This window comes from Corvus hawaiiensis, chromosome 2 (assembly GCF_020740725.1).
Source record: "Corvus hawaiiensis isolate bCorHaw1 chromosome 2, bCorHaw1.pri.cur, whole genome shotgun sequence".
NCBI classification, from domain to species: domain Eukaryota; kingdom Metazoa; phylum Chordata; class Aves; order Passeriformes; family Corvidae; genus Corvus; species Corvus hawaiiensis.
This window is the reverse complement of record NC_063214.1, coordinates 42,046,185-42,069,995: the sequence shown is the minus strand read 5'-3', so window position 1 is coordinate 42,069,995 and position 23,811 is coordinate 42,046,185. Positions and strand designations below refer to the sequence as shown.

The following is a 23,811-nucleotide window of genomic DNA, read 5'->3' as shown; positions in this document are numbered from 1 at the left end:
TGACAGTCATGGAACCCATGTTGTGCTCATTTGAATTCAAGTGTTTGGCTCCAGTGATGTGGTTTTTCTGCTGTTCTTATTATTCTGTGTGTTTAATTATTTTTTGTCTTCATTAAATATTTTTACATCCAGGTTGCCTACTCCCTCCTCCTGCAGAAAAATTGGCATTTATGGTATTTGCTTTGCTTTTTTTATTGCTTGAGGAAAATTTCCATATTATGTCATCTTTTCTTTTCTTTTTTTTTTTTGCTGCTTGTTAATTAGAAGTGACACAAATTTGTTTAAACTACAGACAATTAATAGAGAGGGTGAATCATGTATAGGGATGGATATGGAAGGTGCAAAGAAAACCTAGATAAATGCTAGTGGAAAAAAAAAGCTGAGGAAACTAGAGACTAGCCTAGAAATCAAGAGCATAAAAAATTACAGTAATTTCGTATAGAATTTTGCATTAGTGTTTGTGATCAAAAGGCACAGACTTATTCTCTTTCCATTAGCTCTGTTAGAATGTTCTGTTTAGAACTGCTTTGTAAACTGAACATTGAAATATAAACATGTGTGTATGAGAGTCACCTATTACTGAATTACCTGGCGCTTCCTCTTGAAAGACTCTTATTTTGATTGATTGTAGCTTTTCTAAGTGGGCTGAAATTTTCTCTATCGACCTCAGGCTAGAAAATTTTTGTGAAAGATAATAAACATATGGCAGTGAGACAAGAACATTTATTAGATGAGTAAGGTATACATATACACAGATAATATATGCCCATACTAAAGATACAGACAGATAATCACAAGTGTCTAATTCAACCAGTTTAGGAAGTTTTCACTGTCTCAGCTGGAAATTACCACTCCTTAGTGGAAGCACAGAACCTGCAAGTATGCACGTACCTTGTCCTGTAGTACCAGGCAAAACAGGACCCCTCACACCAGCTCTTGTTCCAGCTAGAGGAGGGGCAGTTTCTTAAACCTCCCTCATTTGGTTTCCTGCAATTGTGTGATAATAAACTAAAGGGCTTGGCTTGTTGTAGTGTAGATATTGCATATTGCTGCCATTGCAAATGGTAATGCTGAAGTAGAACAAATCATTATGTGTTTGGTTTTGTCCAAAACCAGATGGGAGCCTTCATCATTCATGCTTATTGGCAAACTTATTTCAGAATAAGAGTTCATGAGGCATTTAAAAATAGAGCTCCATACAGAGCACAGGATAGTCTTTGCCCAAGTACATCAGTGAAGGCTCTCTGCTGGCATCTCTCTGAACCAGGTATTTTGTCCAGAAAGTGTAAGATGAGGTCACTCCAAGCCAAGAGTGCCACCGTGCCCCTGTGGCTGGATGGAGATCTGGGAGGAAATTCTAGCCCCGTTGAAGTCAGCTGGAGTTTTGCCATTGACTTCGATGGAGCCAACATTCCTCTGATGCAGACATTTCACAATAACCTCCTCTGTTGAACTTTCAACACGTGCATGTTATTTTCATTACAAATAAACAAAATATTTCTAAAATGGACACCTTCATGTATACATTATGCCAGAAGATGACATTAAAAGTTCATCACGGTGCACATGGTAAAATACTAATAATCCATCCTTGATGTCTCTGGGAAAAATTCTGACATGAACAAATCTCCTTTAGGTCATTTTGCCTGAATATACAGCAATCAAATTTACAGCTGAAGGTTTATTATTTTTGCAGAATGCACATGCATTCCGAATTTGCCGTGCTCAGAAATGGAGACAAGACATTCATCTGTGTGCTTGGTTTTGGGAAAAGACGTCCCTGTGTGTCCGGACACGGGCCCTGGTATAGAGCAGACAGGAAATGTGCCAGACTACCCCGGCAGGAGGCTGCCTTCAACACGTGCAGCAAGGAACAAGAAATGTCTTAATGATTAATCACTGTCAACCTTTGTTCTCATTAAAGACTTGATTGTCAGACAAGGCTGGTAATGAGGCGCTGTTCCTGGGTCTGTTGCTATGTGATTGTGCAAGGGCTGCATCTGAGCCTTGCACCCTGCAAGATGCAGCTCCCACTTCGCCCAAGTTTAAGGAGTTGGGGTTGGGAACATTGTTCTAAGAGTGCCTGCTAGTGGCTGCGGGGCTGTGCAGCTCTCTGGCAAGGGATTATGGCAGGGCTACAAATAAATCTGAAAATCCGTTCACAAGGATCTTGGGCGTGAGCAGCTTCCTTGTTGGTGTTGAACAGGCAAAGTGCTAGAATAGGTTTCTATGAAGAATTGCACAAATAACTAACTATCTGTCAAAGTGAGGATTGGCTCCTTTCAGGGATTTGCTCACCCATTTTTATGTTTGAGATTGTGCACAGTGTTACCTATTTCTGAAAATAGTTACAGGGTACATTTAAATTTCAGTGTGTCCAAAAAATTGTCTTTCTAAAAAGCCTCAACTCCCTGGATCTTCCAGTGAGAGCTGCAGCAGCTGGGTTTGCTGAAATACTTATCCCTCTGCATGAGTACCTGCTGCATCACTTGCTGTCCAAGCATATCACTCCGATGGGTGACTTACACCATGAGGATGCAGAAATCAGGTGTGTGCTCCCTACTGTCAGGAGCGTTTCCAGTTTCAGTGTTTGAAGGGATTAGTCTGCATTTCCTCTTTGGGCTCTACCACTCAGTTTATTGAAGGAGTGACACAGCATTTGCTTCTTTTCCCTGGTTGGACAAAGGCACAAGTATTTCTGGCAGATAGCCTGTGCTTGTGAAATTGCAATGCTAGTGTCCATGTTTCCTTGTGTATGTGCCTTGGAAACATAGTTGGTCCTGAAATTTTTATCCTGAGAGCTCAGATGTTCTCAGGAGAAAAACACAGACGATAGTCCCATATGGCTGAGCCAACTTCTTATAAACACTCCACAAAATTACTGAAAGGAAATCTTTTGCAGCCTTCACCCAGGTGTGTCTCTGGATATTAGACATAGCAAAGCCAGCTCTTGGGATCTTGTAGTATTCAGGTTTTTCAAATGCTGTTTATACATATAAAAGCAATCTTCCTGGAATGCATAAAAATATTCTCTGGAAGGTATTAGGGGAAATTCAACCTCTAACAGTATCTATTGCCTGGTTAATTTGGGAGACTTTTAGGTCACTCTATACAACATAGAAAGTCATTCACTAGTGCTTGACAAATCAAAGGGTGTTCACACTCTTACAGGCATCTTACTCAAGTATGACTATAAGCATCCAAAATGAGGCATGTAAGGGAATGTTCCTATCATCTAATCTAGGTTCCCAAATCAGTTATCTATATTAAACATCTGAAGCCTAATTATACAGCCCCATCTCCCTGTATAGGGAAGGGAGAGCTGCAGCAGGCAGTTTAGAGAGAATCTGCTCCAAGTTTTTTGTTAGAGACGTAAACTTAGAGGAGACTAACGTTTATGCTGCGTATTCAAAATATGATAAAAGGTTGAATGAGTTTGCGTTGCTCAGGAAGATCATGTTTTCCACCCTCACAGGGCTGATCAAGCAGTAAGGCAAGGGAAGATCTGCCTGGCTGTCCTTCTCCCCTGTCTATTTCCTTATACACAGATCAGATCCTCAGCTGTTGCAGATGAGTTTAACCTCAGGAACTTCTTGGTGCTCTCACAGTATACACTGGCACAGAAAGCAGCCCTCTGCACTCCAGTCAAGAGTGGGAGATATTCCCAAAAATATGAAAACTCTTTAGCTTTTTTACTGGAGCTGAAAGAGTTCTTACTTGACAGGCACTCTGTCATGGTCTTGCTGGAGTTTGGTTTTCTTGTCTGAGGCAAGGACACAAGCATTCAGTGCTTGGAGTTCAGATGACCATGAAAACCCCAGTATTTAGCACTCCTATTAAATGCAGCAAAAAAGAGGTGGCTCAGAAGAGGGCTGGCAGATACTAAGACTGGCCATTCAGCAAAGCACCCTGTGCTCAGCTTCCTAAAGTTGCATGGGTCAGACCAGCTCTTCTCAGTAAGCCTAAGTGCATGGCCCAGCAGCTGCAGGAGAGCGTCAGCTTGTGGCTGTGGAAAGCAGCGTGCCAGCTGGGGCTGTGGAGGCTCACACCAGGGGCTCACGGGGGTCTGGGCTTTGCTACCAGCCTTGCACTACTCTGAAACAGTCCAGGACTTGGTTGAACCATTCCCCTTTTTCCTTCTCCTTTTCTTTCTCCTCCTCCTCATTCTTCTCCTCTTCCTCCTTCTCCTTTTCGAATTGGTCAGTTGTCCAGGGTGGCTTGCAGTCAAAGCAGAAAGTCCCCAAGAAGCTCACACAGTTGGGACAGCCACTGGTCCCTTGAAGAAATCCACAGAGGTGCCTTTTCCTTCACCATCCTCACTCTAAGTAGCCCACAATGCCAATTAACACAACTGACTCAAACTGCTTATGAGTGAGGACATCATGCATAAGTTTGGTCACCAGATGAACATGACTTTGCACATCCTTTCCCCTGGGAGCAGCATTTTGTAAGGCAGGCATTTGTCACTGAGCAGGCTTCCATAAATGGATCTGAAGACTTTTCCTTTCTTCTTTTAATTCTTTGTTTCTTTGAGCCAGAACTGATGCAAAAGAAGAGCAAAAGTCAGAGCTGTCACTCCTGATCTGATGCAGGGTGCAAAATAAGTTGCCCCACAGAGGAACAGAAAGGTGGAAAAATTCCCCATCTCCTTTTGAGGGAAAATCTGCAAGAAGTAGAAGCTCTGCTTGTGGCACAGATGTCAGGGCTTCTGGCTGGGAAGCAAACAGCCTCTGCAAGTATTGTGGTTTAGTACAAAATTGACCATTGTTTCCCTTCTGTCCCATCAAAATTATTCATAAATTCAAAGCATTTCCAGGAGAAAGGGGAAAGGTTTTTCCCCTTTCCAGCCAACTGTCCTTATACCACTTCTGAACTAAGAATGCAGAGACATAAGCTTGCAAAAAGCTTTCAGAGCTCCTGACAAGCTTTGTAGGGAAAGGGAGAGGAGAGGAAAGGGGAAAGGTGCACTTTGCCCCAGTGGCACGGGGCCCTCACAGCTTTCCACTTTGCTGAAATCCCTCTCCAGTCGCACAGTGCTCTTACTGCTCAGTATAAAAGCAGCAATAAGGAAAATCCCATCTTTCCCTGGTAAAGGCAGTAATGTCTTGCTTTTCTTTCATTGACCTTTTTGAGCTCCACAGAGGAGCCTCTTCAGAGTGGCATGGAAGGAGCTTGCAGTGCTGTGAGGTCATGAAGGGAGGGATGCCCACAGCTCCTTGCCATGAGCTCAGCCCAGAGAGCACCATTTTTTGTCAAAGGTTTGAGCAGCAGCATGAGGGGTCCTGGCACAGGAGAAAGCCTGCAGTGAAGAGCTGCAGGAGCACAGGCCCAGGAGGAACTGGGCAGGGGCTCACTGGTGGGAGCGGCCACACCTGGCAGGGCACAGGCAGGGCAGAGGCTGGCCAAGCTGGCCAGGCCAGGAGACAAAGGTAAGGCAACCTGCAGCAGCTTGGTGAAAGCATCAGGAATGGCCCCAAACAGGACAACAGAAATTATATCCATCCAGACCCAAACTGGAGAGGAGAGGAGAGGAGAGGAGAGGAGAGGAGAGGAGAGGAGAGGAGAGGAGAGGAGAGGAGAGGAGAGGAGAGGAGAGGAGAGGAGAGGAGAGGAGAGGAGAGGAGAGGAGAGGAGAGGAGAGGAGAGAAAAAAAAAAAGAAAAGTCTATTTTAGAAAGTTCATATATGTCTTAGAAGCCAAAACATCCCTGCATTTGTATGAACACAAATCAGCTGCAGCAGTGATAGCAAAAGGCAAACTCGGTCTCAAATGCTTTTTTTACTGCTAATTTAAACATTTGAACATAATGTTCTTGGAGATGCTTATGAACAAAACCGCTGTTGTGCTACCAGCTCTGAGGAGCTCTCCCTGTCTATCTTTCTGCATCTCACAGGTTTTATATATCACTGTAACATCAGATAATGTGGTGCCACACATCTGCTTTGTATGTCGAGCATTGCCATGCTGAAGCTTCAGCACCAGCAGGCCAGATGGAGTTTTGTGGTGGTTGGTGAACACTAACCCAGCTCCAGCTGGCACCAGGGATGGCCCTGAAAGGGCGGTAGGTCATTTGCAGCGCTGGAGGAATGTGGCATGCATTAGCAGTGCCAACAAGTGGGGCAGGAACTGGGGGTAAACCCAGGTGGATATTTCTACCTGTTGGAGGTGTGATGCTCCCAGCCCATCCCTGACACCTGGCTGGCTACAGGGATGTGCTTCTCATCATGTCACCTCCTTGGGGGCAAAGTGGACAAGTTACCTTCCTTGTGCATGGAAACAATGAGGTGTCAGGCAAGCACTCGGGGCTCCCCAGCTGGAGGGATGCTGGGCTGCCTCGGCAGCCTGCTGGGCAGAGGTGCCCGTGGGCAAGGGGACATGCACGTCCCACTCCAGACTTTCTTTGGTCAGGGCTTTCTAAAGTTAAACCGCATGAACTGCAGCATGGGAACCCAGGAATGACATTAAAAACCTGCAGCTCTAGATGTGTGGAGTTGTAGTAAAGCTGCTGCAGTAAAGCTGGGCTTAGAGCAGGATGAAACAGTTCAACAAAAGCAGGGTAACTCCAACCCAAACCTGCCCTTCCTCTCAGGGATGCCAGAAGGCACACTTTGTCCTAGTGCAGGGGCAAAGCCCCACGTCCCTGGCAGCAGTGTAGCCCTTCTGCTGTCTGATTTGCAGTGATGGAAGCACAGGGTGAGAGCAAGGCTCGATAGCACTGGTTCGTGAAGGGTCAAACTGCTGTGCAGCTAGTCCCCTGATTTATTAGGAAACTGTTCTTCCTTCTCCCATTGCAACGGGAAGATCAGCAGGCAGGAGAAGTAACACATCGTAGATTCATAGGCTCACACTGACATTTCATGAACAGCAGAGAAAGGACCAAATGCAAAAAAACCCCAACCTGGCTCCAAGTTGATGATTTACACTGTTTTCTCAGGGTCTGTTTGCCAAGCAGCTGGTGTTTTGTGCCAATGGCTATTACAGAAGAGCTTTCTTTGATAGATTGAATGAACACTACACAGTTTATCTTAAAACAAAATCCCCCCACTGCTTATATGGGCTGGTAGGGAATGAGGGAAAGAAAAAGTTAGGCTTTGTTGTTTTTTTTACGTAGCACTGAAAGCACATTTGGGGGAGCCTTCACTATCTGTGCAAAAATGCAACAGATGAATTCTATTAATGGATGGAACATGTGGCTGGGTTCAAGCTAGAGTTGTCATTTGAATATAGAAGTCAAAGCCAATTTATTGTAGCATATTTTTCTTTTCAAAATATTTTAGGAAAGACAAAAAAGTTTGCGCAACAACTTGGCAAGCAGGTCTGTTGAGAGGAGGTATTTTCTATCTTGCAGCTAACATAAGGGCTGAAAAATGTGGCAGTGCCGAGCAATCCTAGATTCCTTCTGGAACTGAAAGAAAGTGTGCAGGATATAATTGTGTAAGAGCCCAATAAATTTGAAGGGTGGGTTTGTAACACTGCCTTGGGGGCTGCAGGTGGCTCCAGAAGAAAGTCATGGTTTTTATTTCAGTAACAGTCTTCAATACTTTATCTAACTAGCTACATGCTCATGTGGCCCCATCTAGAAGCCACAGAGTTATTTTAAAATAGAAATACCCATAACAATCATTGTGCTTCTTCCATGCCAGATGGTAGAAAGATAAGTGGAGTTAGTCTGTGGTGTGTGTGTGTGTTACTGGGGAGGGGAGGGATGCAAAAGCTAAGGCGCAGGAATGAGCTTCCCTGGAGTTCGCAAAGCGCTAAACATCAGTGCTCCGCGGCCTTCAGGGCATGGGTAGGCTACATATGACCAATCCTTGTTTCAGTGTCTGTCAGTCCATATTTCCATGGGGGACAATGGCCATGGCACAGAGCTTTACTAGGATAGGAGCCCAGATCCTGGCTCTACACCTCGGTATTAAGAGAACCGCTGCTTAACAGGGAGCGTCAGACTCCCGCTGTGGAGTCTTGTGTTGCAAGGCAAAAATGCTTCTGCCTCTTAGGTTATAGAGAGTTATGTGGTTGGCTCTTATGGTGAATTGCAGCCAAGTGGGATCAGAGAATGGATGTGTCTCATGACTGGTGTGACCTCTTCAGTGTATTCCATTTTCTTTGTAGCTGTGTGGCGAAGAAATACCTGGGTATTGAGTGATCTAACATAGGCTGAGTATTTTTGTGTATGTACTGAGAAAGCTGTTTCCTATATTTGGTAACTACCCAAGTACCAAACACTGCTGGAGCAAGTAGGCAGAAAACATATTTCTGCCAAGGGAAATAATGGCCAAGAGAAATGGAGCAGCATACTGTCATTCCATGTACATTGTCATCTTGTATAAGCATGGTTTGAGTCCTCGTGTACCTTCCCCATTGCCCTCTAAATGACTTTTTGCCATCCCTTCCTTATGTTGCTGCACATGGGGAAGAGGAAGCAGATCTAGATCCCTTGCAAAGACCAGAGAGACCCTAAAATACTCTTCAAGGTCCTTCTTAGTTACGCATTTATTTTACCAAGGAAGTTGATACACTCTAAGCCAATTTAATCCTGTTGCTAATGGGAATCAATTAGCAGTCTCTCAGAGATTTCTCTTGTCAGGGAGATGACGGGACGAATGAAAGCAGCACCATTCACCCCACTGTGAAGTATTAACTTACCACCTCTGTATTTTCTAATAATAGATGCCACTTCTAGCAATAAGTCTGCTGCTTCTTGCTGCTGTTCACCAGATGGTAGGAACCAGCAGACGCCGAGTTTGTTCCCTTGTGGTCAAACAAACTGCTGTACAGCCCGATGCACGTTTCCAGAAAGATCCCCAGGACAGCTCCGTTACTTCTGTTAGTGTTTCCCAAGCTCCTGGTACAATATTGAGGTTTTCCACTGGAACCACCTGGCACATTTTCAGAGTCTTTCCTAAGGGCTGAAGTTACTCAATCCCCTTCTTACTTTGTCAAAGCCTTTGTATCAGTCACTTGTCCTGAGAGTCTGTGGGCTGTGTTCTGAAAGGATTATTTCCTTTTCTTGATGCTTGTTATTATTTTCATCCTTCACGAGCCATTTCTTCTGTTTCAGGAACAACACTCTGTGGTAGGCCAGGGAGCTGGCCCCACTCCAAGCTCCAGTTCTTGCTCAAATCCAAAACATGGAAGTGGTTACATGAACTCATCCCAGCAATCATTGTTGAATCAGCAGCTGATGGAAAAGAAACAGGCTCTGCAACGGCAAATGATGGAGCAAAAACAACTCCTTCTACAGCAGCAGATGTTGGCAGAAGCTGTAAGTTTACTAATTCCTTATTTTACATGGAAAATATTGTCACAAAAACAATAGAAAAGAAAGCTAAGACAGGGACAAGAAAGCCCCCCAAAACTTCAAGGTCATTTTGGCAATGCCTAGAACTTCAGAGTGCACCTTGTATTTGTCAGCACTTTTCTAAGCCTTTTTGAAACCCTCTTCAGTCTATGTGAAACAACTCAAGTGTCCAAGCTACTGCAGTTTCATTACAAGAACAGACCAAGCATATGCTCAGTTTTGAGGCATATGAATATTATCCATGGTTTTCTTTGCAAGGTAGACCAAGGTGCACTGCTATGCTACTTTGGCCTCAGAGGAAAGCTGACTTCCAGGCTCTGTGACCCAGGCAGCCTGGTGTAAAATGCCTGTGTGTGAACAAGGATCAGGTACCTTGATTTTGGGGTTCAACACAAGTTTGTGTGCTTGGCTGGGATTGTATATGAGTCCTACTTTCTCTGTTTTTATTTTTGCATTTCTAGATATCTGTAGCCAGTTCTTCTCTCTCCTTTGGTATCTGAGAGATTGGTTGGGAGTTTCTGGTCATTTTAGGAGTCATGGGGGATTCTATAAGGGAAATACTTCTTGACTTTTCAATTTATGCAGAGGAAAAATGAAGTTTCAAGTCAGCTCTCTGTGCTGCAGTTTTCTGTCAGAATTTTTAGCAGAACAAAAACTTAATTGCTCAAATAGCTTCTCTTAAATAAAATGGAAATTTGATCATCTTGGCTTTGCTTTTGTATTGTGTACATAGAAACATACATAAAGCTTGCCTACAGTTCTTACATGGATTGCAGGGATTTCCTGGGAGTCACTCTTCTTCACGAGGATTCAGGTTGAGCAAGATATAAAAAAAAGCCTTACAAATCTTAATCAGACCCCTCATTCCCATCATGAATTGTGGAAATGCCTAAAAAACACAAGACAGGCTCTTCTCCCAGTGTTTTTAAGTGCTCCTGGGAGAAGAAAATACAGATTTTTCACTAGAAGGTCCATTTGCATGCTGTTTTCAGGCAGATTATCCCCAAATTTCTCCAATGGACTTGCATCCCCAGCCAGGGCCTGACTCTTTCACATTGACACGCTGGTTTGCCATTCTGGCAGCTGAGCACAAGAGCTGTGCATGTTGCAGAGGAGGTGTGAAGCTGTCCCAGCAGCTGCCCACCGAAAGTGTGCACCAAACTCACAGTTTCCTGCCATGGGGGCACATATCCCGAGGATCCATTGCTCATGGGTGAGCAGCAGCACTCTGGAGGCATCAAATCACATTGATGCTGATGAGAGATTTGGCAGTGACTCTGGTGCCCGCTCTTTCCAGATCTTTATGAGCACAGGGCAGTTAGTCAGATTTCAGTTCAAGGACCTGGATTTTTATCTTGCTCTCACTAGAGACACATCCCTGTAAGCTCAAAATGAAAAAAAATCTCCCCAACTAATATTTTTTTTCTGCAATCTTTCCTTGCTGTCCTTGCCCCAGTTCTTGTACTCCCAATGTAAGAGAAAAGACAGCACCACGTACACGTACAGGGAAGCACAGGGCAATGTTGAGTGGCATGAAAACAGCCAGCCCAGCACCATCCTTGCTAAACCATGTGTCCTGCTGGTATCCCTACGGAGGAGAGCTGGGGGGAGCACAAAGCAAGGATTTTGCTGGGTTTTGTGGTTGCCCCTCCAGTGTAGGAAGACAGAGTGAGGGAGGGATGGGCATGGCTGGGGATGGGGATCACAGGGTGAAATTGGAAGACACTTCGTACTGCAGTGCAGATATGGCCATTGTTCTCAGAGGCTGAGAGGAAAGTTGAACCAGACTCAAACACAATGCAAACAGCAAAAAGATTTCCATATAGATGTCAGTAGGTGATGGCACGGTTTCACAGGTGGCTGTCCTGTGGACCAGACAGGGTGAACAGAAGAAATACTTCAGTTTTGTACATACTGAGAAAAAGAAAGAGATGGGCAAAACACAGAGCCAGGAAAGCATAAAGAAAAGCAAATTAATGTACTTCTACTCTAATCCTCTAGGAGAAAGTAACTCCACAAGACCAGCTGAACAGACACTTGACAAGACCACCACCAGATTATAAAGACCAAAGAAGGAATGTGGTCAACATGCAACAAGCAAACCAATATTCTGGTAAGTGCCCATGGACTCAATTAAACTCTTTCCTTTCTTCCTTCCTTCCAGCTGGAAGACCACCCATAAGAGCCGTGCATGCATGGGGCATGATTTTCTGGGGCATGATTTTCTGGACATCTATTTCCATCACTGCAGAGGCAGTGGGTGGTGGCTGCTGCTCTCCTGTGCTCTTTACCTTACTGTCCTGCACCACTGAGAAGTGCTGGTGTATGATCTGGTGCTTCATCCAGGCTGATACTGCCCCTCTCAGATAGGGGCAAGGAGAGCTTGGTACCCCTCCTGTTAGCACTATCTGGAGCAGATGTGCACCCAAATACGTGATGCAGAGATGTCTTCTTGACTATGCAACCTCACTGTGTTCAGATGCTTCTCTCATGTGTGTGGTGCATCTTGGTTCAGAGACTGAGATAAGGACCAGCCCTCCCTTCAAACAGCAGTTCACATACAGTGTGAGGACACTCATACAGATGTTGAAGTACCTTGCATGGCACCATCATGGGTGGCACTTTTGGTCTGTTTAATATGCTGTGGTTGTGGCCTTAGTGCTGCTCTACAAGCAGCATTTCAACAGATCAGTCAAACAGTAGAGTAAAAGCTCTTGCTTTCTGCCAGAACTGCCCAGGGCAGGAAATGCCCAATACTTCAGGACTAGTCCTTTGCTTCAGCTCTTGTGCCCTGGTCTCCTTGGTGAGTCTAGTTTTTGAAGCATAGGATTGCTTGTTTGGCTTTTCATACTGTTCACCTTGCTGATTTGCTGAAGGCCACTCAGAGAACAAAGGCAGAGTAAGGAAGAGATGCTGAGGAGAGAGAGGAGGTAGGGAAAATGCAGCAGATGGGACCAAAGGATGTTCTTTATGCTGCAAAAGTGTCTGTGCATGTAAGTATAAAAAGGATCCTTTGCCTTCTAGCATATTTTTGTATGCAACATTCTAAGGAAAAAAATATGGGGTTTTTTTTTTCCTTCCATAACTGTTGGCTCTGCAGATTCAGCCAGTGATCTGAGTCTTTCCTTCTTACCAGTCCTTTGTAGCAAAACTTTTTCAGCTTCTATCACAATTTTAATGAGCTCTGAAGTTCAGCATACCCACATACCACCCCTCCACCCAGTCTGCTGGCTCTGCAGGACCCCCAGCTCAGCTCTGAGGGACGGGCCAGGTTGAGCTGCCCAGGCAGCATTCATGCACTCCTTTGCTCTGCTTACAAGTTCTAGCAGTGATAAGCTTGCTGCAACCTGGAAACTGCTGCTGGAAACTGCTGCTTTCTAATGCACCTGGGTGTTAATCTTCTCCAGTAAGTTGGCTCTAACATCCCAGTGTAATAGCCCATGGTGAGGGCCCCGCTCACTGGCTTGGTACCTCCTGTACTCCCAAAAAAAATGCTTTGGCAACCCCAGGAGTTTGCTGGAGAATCTTGTGATTTGGTGTGTTTTTTAAAGGTTTGTTCCTGGAATCAAATGATTAACTGAGACTCTTGGCTTTTACTTAAAAACAATCCATTTCTAGTCTGAGAGAGAAAATGGAAGTGAGTGCAGCCACATCTGTGAAAGGCTCCAAAGTGAGTGGATCACCACTGTTATGTGGCAGCTCATGTTGTTAATCTGATGGACTCTTTGCCAGTCTTGTGGTATTTGGAGTCCCATCTCCTGGGTTTGAAACATGTGGGAATGGCAGCACTTGTCCATTCCAATCTCAAGTCTCTGCTGAGTGAGCCCCAGGAGGACAGCAGCCTTTCAGGCAAGCCTGGGAGAAAGGGCTGTTCTGGGAGCTTCCAGCAAAGCTACCAGATGGAGTGATTAGGAAACTCTTGCATAAGGGAGTTACAGTAGGGAAACTGTTCCCTTTTTCTGGGAATAGCTTTGCTCAGATCAGGGAAGAAGAAACAAAAAGCTAAATAAAATCACACAGGCTGGAGAAACTTGGTTAAGTATTTTATTTCTCTATACTTTTCCCCAAAGTGCCATGCCGTGGCAGGAAACCCCCAAGAAAAGAGCAAGTGAATCAGGTAGGGAAGCTGTTTCTCCAAATTGCTGTAGCCTGGGGTGCCCAGCTGCTGTACACAGTGCTTCTGGGGAAGGCATTTCTTCCCATCTGGAAGAAATAAGAATGGAAAATACTTGCATTAAAAATAAAAGCATAAAAATAGCAAAACAAAGAAAGAGGAAGCTTCGTCTTTTGGCAACAAGTACAACCCCTTACCAAACAGTTGTGTTCTTTAAAAAGTGTAGCATTCGCAGGAGCAGTGTGATGGTAGCCCTGGGGTCTGCTCAACAGCTGGCAGGATCGCCCCAGGAGGGGCTTCATCCCAGTGGCAATGAAGTGACTCGACAAACTTGTAGTTCAGCTGGAGGCTGAGAACCATCTCTCCCCAGCTTGCTGTTCCAGATCTTTTGAAATGCCACTGAATTCTGTACTGTTCCTCCTCTTTGATACGGGCATAAGGGAGCAAACAATCAGGGCCCCATCCCTGTTACCCCTGCAAAAAGATCACAAAATCACAGAAAGGTTTGGGTTAGAAGGGACCTTAAAGATCATCTAGTTCCAAACCTTCTGCCATGGGAAGGGACACCTGTCACTAGACCAGGTTGCTCAGAGCCCCATCCAACCTGGTCTTGAATACCTGCAGGGATGGGATATTCACAACTTCTTCACTAGTCCAGTGTCTCACCATCCCTGAGTAAATTTCTTCCCTATAGATATAGGGAAGTAGAAGATATAGATAAGTTTTATATTAGATAATATAAAACTATTCTCTGTCAATTTAAAGTCATTCCCCCTTGTCTTGTCGCTGCATATCCTTGTAAAAAGTCCCTCTCTATCTCTCTTGTAGCCTCCTTCAGGTACTGGAAAGTACTAGGTCACCTCAGAGCCTTCTCTCCTCCTGACTTAACAACGCCAACTCTGTCAGCCTGTCTTCATAGGAGACGTTACAGTAGTTCCAAAAACGCACAGCCCACCAGCAAAGCCAAAGATGGGGCTAATCATGTGGTTGCCAGCTGAGCATTGATTGTGGGAATTTGATTGTCCCTGTTGGGATAAAACCAGGTGGACTCCCCATAGCATATCCTGTCCCAGGGGCTGCCCAGCACAGGGACTGAATCTAGGTGCTTAAGTTAGGACAACACAGTTAGGCTAATTAGATCCTCTACAGTCAAGTGTCTCCCACTTAGAGCCTGTTTGTGGAACAGGCTTCCTTCCAGGATAGGGGGAGCTTCTTAATTTAGATATCTATGTTTATATTGATTTGGAACAAGCACTCTGGTTGTGGAGTCACACTCAGTGTTAATAATGATTTGGGAAGAGTTATTTTTTAACTCCTTAAGGAAAAAAATTAATTCTTTGCATCCATTACTAAATGGAAGTTGCATATGTATAAAAATAATGCAGAAAACGCAGAAATATATAATTTTTTCTTTCGTTCCAGTCTGTGGGAGCTGAACATCATTATGGTGAAATTTCAACAGGAACAGTATATTAAACAGCTGTTCCTAAACATAGACTTTTTAAATATGTATGCACATGATTTGTCTTAAAGAGTTTTAAAAGAGTTGGCTGAGAGGTTCTCCAGATTCTTAGTGTCACTTTTTATTTAGTATTGAAACGCCAAGGGAGACTGCTAATGCCATGATAAAAATTAAAAGACTAAGTAGGTAATTGCAGCCATACTAGCCTAATGCAGAGCTCAGCAAAACTACTGGGGAGAAGATGCAGCCCAAATAATAAAGAATTTAGGAAGGGGAAGATGTAATTAATTTCAAGCAACATGGGCTGATGTTAGAAGAATCTTTTCAAACTTGCATGGTGTCTGTTTCAATGAAACCACAACTTAAAAGGCAATACTTGTTCAGATTATGTCCTTTAAAGCATCTGACTTCTCATTGCCTAATTTGGTTAAGAAACCTGAGTGACACAAAATGAACATAGCTCAAAAGGAAATGGCTGACAGGTCTCCAGGTATCACCATGAGCAGGCCATGTGATTGAAACCAGACATATAACATTGTCTGAGATGATGCTGAACTGGAAAAATAGAGCTTACTTTACATCCATATTGGAGATGTTCAAAAGTTATTACTGTGACCAGCTATGATGTACAGCTCTGAAACTGAATGTCAAAAACTGTCACGTTCTGAAAGGAGCTCCAAAGGACCAAAGGACTGGAAAACAGGCCACACAGTGAGACTCAAGTATTTGGAGAATGCTGCAAGCATGACACAGTCTTGAAGCACCTGTGTAGTAGGAAGGAACTGATGATGGACCAACTAATAAAATTAATCACACAGACCCATATATAATAAGATTTGATGATTAATTCAAGGTAAGTCAAATTCCACCTGGTTTTGCCATATGTACAAAGGATCAAACCAAGGCAGTGTCTCATGCCCAACAATTGCTATTAGTTGCACCCTATGATATAGCAAATCTCCTCGTTCCTCTTCCGGGAAAGGCTCAGGGAATTCCTGAAATGCAGTGATATCTTGGTAGCAAGCTCATTTGACAGCTTTTCTCACACTTTGGGGGCCACCCAAAGAAGTATGAGAATTTAGCTTGTACTGTGCCATGTGGCACAGATTTCCTCGGCTGACCCACACATTGTGTGAAGAAACATCTCCTTTCATTTGCCTTCACCTGGCTTCTTCGGGCCGTGCTTCTTGTAGGGTTTGTACTGGAACCAACAGTAGCAAAGGGAATTAAGCTTTGGAGCAGCTGATTGTGTGCAGAGAGGGTTTTCCACAGTGCCATCTACATTGGCTGTGTTTAAAAAATGATTGGTGTTTTTCAACCAGTCTCTCAGGGATTAATTCAGTATTGCCTTGCTCCAATATTTCTCTTAAAATGAGCACCACTTTTGGCTCATGGTGCCCTCCTCTGAACGGATGAAAAGATCACAAGTGGCTTAGGATAGGCCAAACCACCTTTTGGATGATAGGCATCTTCAAGGCCTTTAGCAAGTTCTTCTAAGTCCTCTTAAGAGCAAAGTGTCTTCTTCAAGAAACTCTGCTCATAGAAAACTGCATTTTTGAGCCCTATTTGAATGGCACCACACATTGATGCACTCGTGCTTGTTGTAACACTTCTGTTTTCTCCTTTCCAGGTGGTTCACCAGCTGTGAGCATGAGCTCTAGCAACATGTCCTTATCCAACCCAATTTCAACTCATAGCATCATGCCCCAGAGCTCCAGCCTCATGTCCACCCCTGCTGGAACCCGGATGCCTTCTGTTCCTGCTGCTCGGAGTATGGGCTGCTATGGGAACCTTCCTTGCAACCAACCAAGCACATACAATGTGACTTCAGGAATGAACCAAATGCAGCCACACAGAAACCAAAATCAAGTTCTGCCCAGTCAGAATAACCCCATGGTGTCCCGGCAGCAAACCATGACACAGGGAAACAATGGGGCGGCTTTTGGGACGGGGTCAGTGGTCAACTCTCAGCAAATAAGGCCAAGCTTGACCCATGGAGCGACAGGTATCCCTGCTCAACGGCCGGCCAATGTGATGATCACAGCTTCTGCCAGTGCCCAGAACTGGGCCCCACAAGAGGCTGCAGTGAAGCAGCAGGATGCACTGAAACCTGCAGGGGTCCGTTTCCCCACGGGCACTCCATACCCTAACCAGTCTTTGCAACGCAATGTAGGCAACCAGCATTTTCCTCAGCGTGCATTGGCACCTCCTAACCAGTTAACAGCGGGAGTCCAAATGAGGCCCCCTCTAAACCAAATGCACCAGACTCTAAATGGACAATCTGCTGGCTCACTACGAGGGCTCAGCATAAGACCCAACCAGCTGAGAGGACAGACTGTGCCTACCTTGAATCAGCCAGGAACAAGCATGACACCACCATCATCTCTGCCATCAACCGGTTTCACAACTACCAACCAAACCTCCCGGGCTTACCAAGGAAGTGACCATGGTAATGACCTAGCGTTTGACTTTCTGAACCAGCAAGGTGACAGTATAGGACCTGCGCTCAACAGTGACTCGGATTTTATAGATTCTTTACTGAAAACAGAACCTGGTAACGATGACTGGATGAAAGACATCAACCTCGATGAAATTTTAGGGAACCACTCATAAGTGACAGTACCAAGGGGGAGCCAGATGAAGAGGCAGCAAGGACATTAGCTTTCTCTTTCGATGCCAACAACCTGCTTTATTAATTTACACTCCAGTAACTGGGCTGTCCTCTAAAATACAACATAGGGCAACTGCCCTATTTGAAGACTAGCTCTAGGAACAAAACTGAAGTGACAGCATAAGTCATATTCCTGCCTGCCACAAAGGAGTGAAAACATGTGAAGGGTCTGTTCCCCACACCTGTGCCTGGCCCATTGCAAACTCATCAGTTCTTCTCACAGGGTCTGCAGGAAAAAACGTGTTCAGCTTTCCACACATGGAAGCACCAGACAGTGGTATGGGCTGTGGAACATCATTTCTCTGAGTGCAAGTAAGACCCCAAGTGGTCCAGAGCTCTTCAGTCATCGTGTTCACAGCCCTTAACTTCCTTGGGACTGCTCAGCCCTGACAGCATCAAGCCCTGTGTAAATCTCATGGCATTACAAAAACTGTTTACTTCTGCACAGTACAAACTTACATTTGCTTTCCCAATGATTTTGTTACAAACCCTGTACCTTTTGTAGCACACAGCAGGGTAAGTGGTCTCATCCAAGGGAAGAAGGAAACAGATCATCCAGCATGTTACTCAGTGTGCTCTAGCATTGGTGTGCTCCCTTTCATCAGAGCTTGCAGTGAGTATTAGAGGATGCTGCTGTCCTGCCAGCAGCACCATCATTCTGGGTATTGAGGGAAACATGAGATGAACTACTACCAAAGCTCAGGATCCTCGCTTTGCCACCTTTCCCTACCCCAGGGACTCCAGCGACTTAATAGAAACTTGAGTGAGAAGGGTGCTCATGATTTGCCCCTTACTGACTTTCCCAGTCCAGCTTAGAGGAGGGCAAATACCTAAAGTGGCTCAGCTAAGCCACTGTCCTCATTTTCATCTCAAGTCATGGCGAATATCAATCAGGCAGTTCAGTCTGATCTTCTTCTCTCAAACAGATTTAGCCCAGACAAAATGCCATCATCTGCCTGGGGAGAAGCTGCCATTTTGATTGCACAGCATTTTGGTTCCATCCTGTTTTCTCCTTTGCCATATGGGGGGAGTTGAAAGAGTTCTGGTGCTGGCCCAGGTCCCCATAGCCTCTGTCAGGAGTACCAGAGGCTCTGCCACTGAAACTAGCATGCACATCAATTATAACTCTCAGTAGAAGGCTCCACTCAGCCACATCTGTGCTTGTACATGACACAGTTCTGGGGATTATTTCTGGGCACTGGACTCGATCATCTGTTCTGGGTTTGGGAATGGCCTAGCTAATATTGCCCTGAGCAATTTCTGTGCATCACTAGGCTAGAAAGATATCCTGGGGCAAGGACCATTCCCATAGGCAGTTTGCAGCCACCTTGCCTTGAAGGCTAACAGAGCAGAGCAGTAAGGATACAGGCTGTCCCACACCTGCCAGGGAATAGTCTTGACTATATTAAATTTTTTGCTATAGACTTGGTCAGTAAGGGCATCAGAAAGGTAGGCTATGTCACTATAATGCAGTTCCACAGTGATTCAGACAGGATTCATGGATGGGAACAGATCTTGCAATTCAAATGAAAATGCTGTTCTTTAAAATTATGTGGTGCGATGTGTTTCACAGCCTCCTCTGAACTAGCTAAAAGTAGATGTGGCAAAGGAATACAATGCCTACATTCACATGCCTTGGTGCCAAGAGGCATTGCTCTGCCCCTGCAAGTGCTTTATTCATCCTTGTTAGTGGCAGTGGGATGAGTAGACTATTTGACAATAGCCTCTGCACGTATCTGACCTACTTCTTGCAAGAGGTTTTAATAAGGCTTTTCCAGTCATTTCACCCTGTCATTTCAAATGGGCACAATTTTTCAAGATGTTTCAAGAAGCATCGTCACACAAATGAGCACCAGCACCTCCACAAAAGGTGTAACATGGGCATTTAGTTAGATATGCCAGTTGAGGCTGTTCAATCCCAGAGAAAGAAGAGGGACAAGAAAGCCTGCTGAAGAGTCCCTTCTGCCAACCCAGCTAGTGATCACTGCACACCCCTGCATTGTGTAACGTGGTGACTCAGCTGCCCAGAAAGCTTCCTTTTCTCCCCAGTTTTGGCTGGGGTGTATGCAGTCCCTTTGATATGTCAGTAGAAGTTTTTCCAAGTCTTTGAAGAGCTTTTCAGCTCAGGCCACTGGGGTCCCACCTAAGTTTGGAGAGATACAGATGCGATCTAACAAGTTTGTCCGCATAAATCATGCAAAACTAGACTGGAGTAGTAGCTGCATGAGTTTCAAGTGGAAGGAGGATTGGCTCATCTGCCTCACACACCCCCTGTCCACGAGCATGTCAGCAGTGACTGCCAGCGCTCTAGTAGGAACAGATGGCTGCGATGGATGCCACTGAGGCCAAGGCTGAGTTAGTACCACCATGAGCAATGGGCACTGAAGTCTGGTAACTTCATCTACTTTCACATGCCATTGAAAAAGCCACCACTGCTTTCTGTATTGAGACCAGACTGATTTCCAGATCCTCAAATGATGTAAAAAAATTGTTCAGCTGAGGAGCTGGTCCCAAGGAGTCAGGAGTCGGACTCAATGATTCTTGCGGGTCCCTTCCAACTCAGGATATTCTATGATTCTATGGTTCTTTGATATCATGCAGTGGTGGACTCAATGCTGAGTGTTGTCTTGTCGGCCTCAGCCAGGAGTGCAAAAGACACTGGGCTGTGATTGCCATCCCTGGGAGCAAAATTACATCCTGTCTGAAGTAAATTCAAAAAAGGTAGAGGCCATTTCCAGTCCTGTAAATATATGCCTGATGCATTTGAAATGCAAGCTTGTGAAAGACTCTTGCAACCAAAACTTGAATCCAGTATCATTTCTTCAGAACATTTGTATCTGAATGGAGCTAGTGTCTTTTTTTTCTTTCTTTGCAATGGCTAAGTGCACTACCCTTAAAGTCTATTTTTCATCATTGACTGGGCACTCTTCACAGTATTGGGTTGTAAATATAAAGAATTATTTGTTTGTAAACTTTTGTAAAAACAACAACAAAAAGTAATAATATTTTGGTAGGAATAATAAAAATCATATTATTTGGGTTATATTTATACATATGTGAAATAAATATGCTATCAAAAAGTTGTATTTTATACAAAAAGTCAACTGTTACCTTTTGTATTCTATATACAAAGTTTTGTATGATATGATTGTTTATTTTTATCTGCAGATTTCAATTTTGGGTTTTGGGGGAGGGCAGAATGGGATCACGGTAAAATAGCTGGGTCTGACCCCAAGCTCACTGAAACCAATGGAATCTTTCCATTGCCTTCACAGGGCTTTGAATCAAGCCTTTAAATCACCTTCAGATATGTTTCACATCTGAAGCTCTCTGGAAACCTCAATATGAAAACATTCCAGGTTTCAAGTTTTTTCCCCAAAAAAGGCTTTTATTATTATTATTATTATTATTATTGTTATTATTGTTATTATTGTTATTTCAGCTGTTGGGAGGCAGGTGGGACCTATGTAACTGTCATGTCCTTGTTGCATGTATGTCTGCTTTATATTTTCCCCATATTATAAACCAGTGTTTCTCTATACAGACTGAAAAGAAAAGTTGCTGTACAGAAATGTTTGTGTTTATGCATTTTTACATGTGGCTGTATATACCTCCTAGTACTATGCAGTGACACTTATTTGACTCCATTTATTTTTCACCTAAACATGAATAGTATGTTTTTCAGTAGCTATCAAAACTCTGCCAAGTAAATCAATCAAAATTATCCCAAGTGTCTCTTTTCTTACTATGAATTTTATATTGAATGTCTGTTTAGTCAACTGCTCATTCATCTGAGTAAACTAAAATTATGGTGATATTTTAGGAGGGGGGGTTGAGAAAAATGAACATCTGGCAGCTTCCAGGAGCTCAGTCTGCCTCTTTGCCAGAGAGCTGTGATGTTTTCCTACTGACTGAAGACATGACTTCATTACCAGCAAGGGTTAACAAATAATGGTCCACAAAAAATGCTATTTTAGCTCCTGGTGAATGGGTTGATGTAATCTTGCAGCAGAGCAATTTGCTCTGGCATCCTGCAAAAGTTAAAGCCGAGAACTGTGCACTGCCAAGAGTTAGTTACCCCAAGAGGCCTGGCCAGGTTCCCAAGCCCATGCCCCACCCTGGATCATACCCTGGAGATATCTGCCCCACTCCCCTCACTATCAGAGACCCCTAATGAGAAACCAGACATCAGACAACTGGCTTCTCCCTTCCTCCTTGCCTCCTCCACATTACACCTCATTCCAGCCTAAAGAGATTCCGGCCTGAAGAGATTCCAGCGTGTACCACATGGCGTTGGGTTGCGGGCTGTTTTACACAAGTATTCATCCCTACCAGGCTATTTTTAGAAGGTCAGCCCTGAGGAAGTGTCCCGTTCCTCGAGAGGCTTTCCGGGCTCCATCTCCAAGTGGGCGGCTCTTCCTGCCCCATGAACTGAGCAGAAGGGGTGGTGGAGGGGATGTTCCAAAGGGACAAATGTCAGCACATCACCGCCTGTGCTCAAAGGCTGCCTTGTGCTATTTTCAGATAGGAAAAAAAAAGGGCACCCCACATCTTAACTGCTTCGCTGCTGGTGGAGATGATGAGGGACTGCCATCCAGCACATCCACCCTTTAAGTCCCTCTCTACTCACCTTCCCCTACAGGGTAAGCAGGAACGCATCTCCCTCGGTGCCCCTCACAACACCACTTCTGGCTGCTGCCTTCCCAGGGTTTTTTTGCTAATGTTGCTCGGTCCCTCCATTGTATCTGACTCCTATCCACAAATGGCTCATTTGTCCTTCCCTGGCATCTGGTGCTTTCACAAGAGGGATGGGGGAGGATGTTGGCAGATGCCCACTGTCCCACTGCACTGGCTGTGCCCGTACTCCCCATCCTGGGTGGACATGCTGAAGTGAGGAGGTGCCCAGGAGGTGTGTGGCTCTCTCCTCACTTCAACATTTCCAGCACAGGTGGTAGAAAGTGCTTCCTTTGCACTCAAGGGGGAAAATAAGGCACAGTCCCACTCACCCAAAGGTAAATCCGAAACAGATCAAGAAACTCATGCCCTAAAGGTGTCACTTTGTCTATCTCAGCTGTAAAGGCAAAAGGCAAGGCAGGCAGGATGTGGGAGCCTCAGGCAGGGCTGCTGCCCACCTGCAGAAGGTACCTCTGCAGCCTGGGACCTGTCCCTGGAGCGTGGCTGTCCGTGCAACCAGGCTCTGAGTCCCTGGTAGTGCTTGGGTGCCATGACCACCCTCCTAGAGGTCCCACGATCAAAAGCCATTCCTACTGTGGATGCAGGACAAGAGGGATAAGACAGTATAAAACACAAGTCACCCTGCACTACATGGCATCCACACCAGAAAATGTCCCCAGACCTGTCTCCTATGCCCAGGGAGATGTAGCCAGCGAGACCACATGGAGGGGGTGTGAGATATGAGTGGCACTGAATATTTTCCCTGCCTGGCCAGATACAGCACAGCAGGAATTGCACCAGGCCCAGGCGAGGTCTGACCTTTCCCACTGCATCCAAATCACTTGGTGGGAACCACTACCAGCTCGGGCAGCACAGCCAGGAGCGCTGCTCCCTCCCACGGCAGCATGGAGGCCTGGCAGCTGCAGGAACAGGGATGACATGGACAGGATTCCTCCTCCCACAATAAAAGTTTCAACCATGGTAAAATCTTACTTCATCCTAATTTTTAAATTAGGCATTCTGGGTCACGCAAACCACTTTAACAGACCCTCTTTACTAGAATTCCAAATCATAGCCCAAGTATCTTTATAAATAAAATACAAAAATTATTTCATCCATTTCTTGTTCACAAAATTGTTACAAACTAGCTCAGCCACAAGTTACTGTCATACTGGAGGACTTGCATGTTGAAGGGCATATGCTCCAGAAAAGGTCAGGCAAGCTGAAAAAGCAGGTTGATTTGGACTTAGAAATCTAGGCTTTAGAAAACCAAAAACAAAGCCAAACCAAATTAACCCAACAACAACAACATAACTAACAAACAAACAAACAACAACAAAACCCACAAGACCAAAGCAAACAGAAGAAACTCAGCCTGAAGTAGCATTTGGCAAACTGGCATTTTCATTGCAAGGAGCTCCTTTAAAAAAGCTGAAGCTTAAATGATTGTTTTTCCTGTAATGACTCAGCCTCCTGTGTGCTGAAGAGCGAGCACCCAGCAGGCGACGGCCTTTGACGGCCTTTGTGGGTGGAGACATGGATCTTCGTGTTGCTGGAGTGCTGTGTGCCTGGGTACCAAGGTCAGATGA

At 44.9% G+C, this 23,811-nt stretch overlaps 1 protein-coding gene across 1 annotated transcript in view; it reads left to right on the top strand.

Moving 5' to 3' along the window:
• The window catches only part of MAML2 (mastermind like transcriptional coactivator 2), a 208,827-nt gene extending 187,555 nt beyond the window's left edge, over window positions 1-21,272 (top strand). The window contains exons 3-5 of the mRNA XM_048294591.1: window positions 9,062-9,265; window positions 11,303-11,414; window positions 16,508-21,272. Of these exons, the coding sequence (XP_048150548.1) occupies window positions 9,062-9,265; window positions 11,303-11,414; window positions 16,508-17,490 (1,299 nt within the window). The 3' untranslated portion in view covers window positions 17,491-21,272. The remainder of the gene's footprint in view (window positions 1-9,061; window positions 9,266-11,302; window positions 11,415-16,507) is intronic.
• The last annotated feature ends 2,539 nt before the right edge of the window (window positions 21,273-23,811 follow it).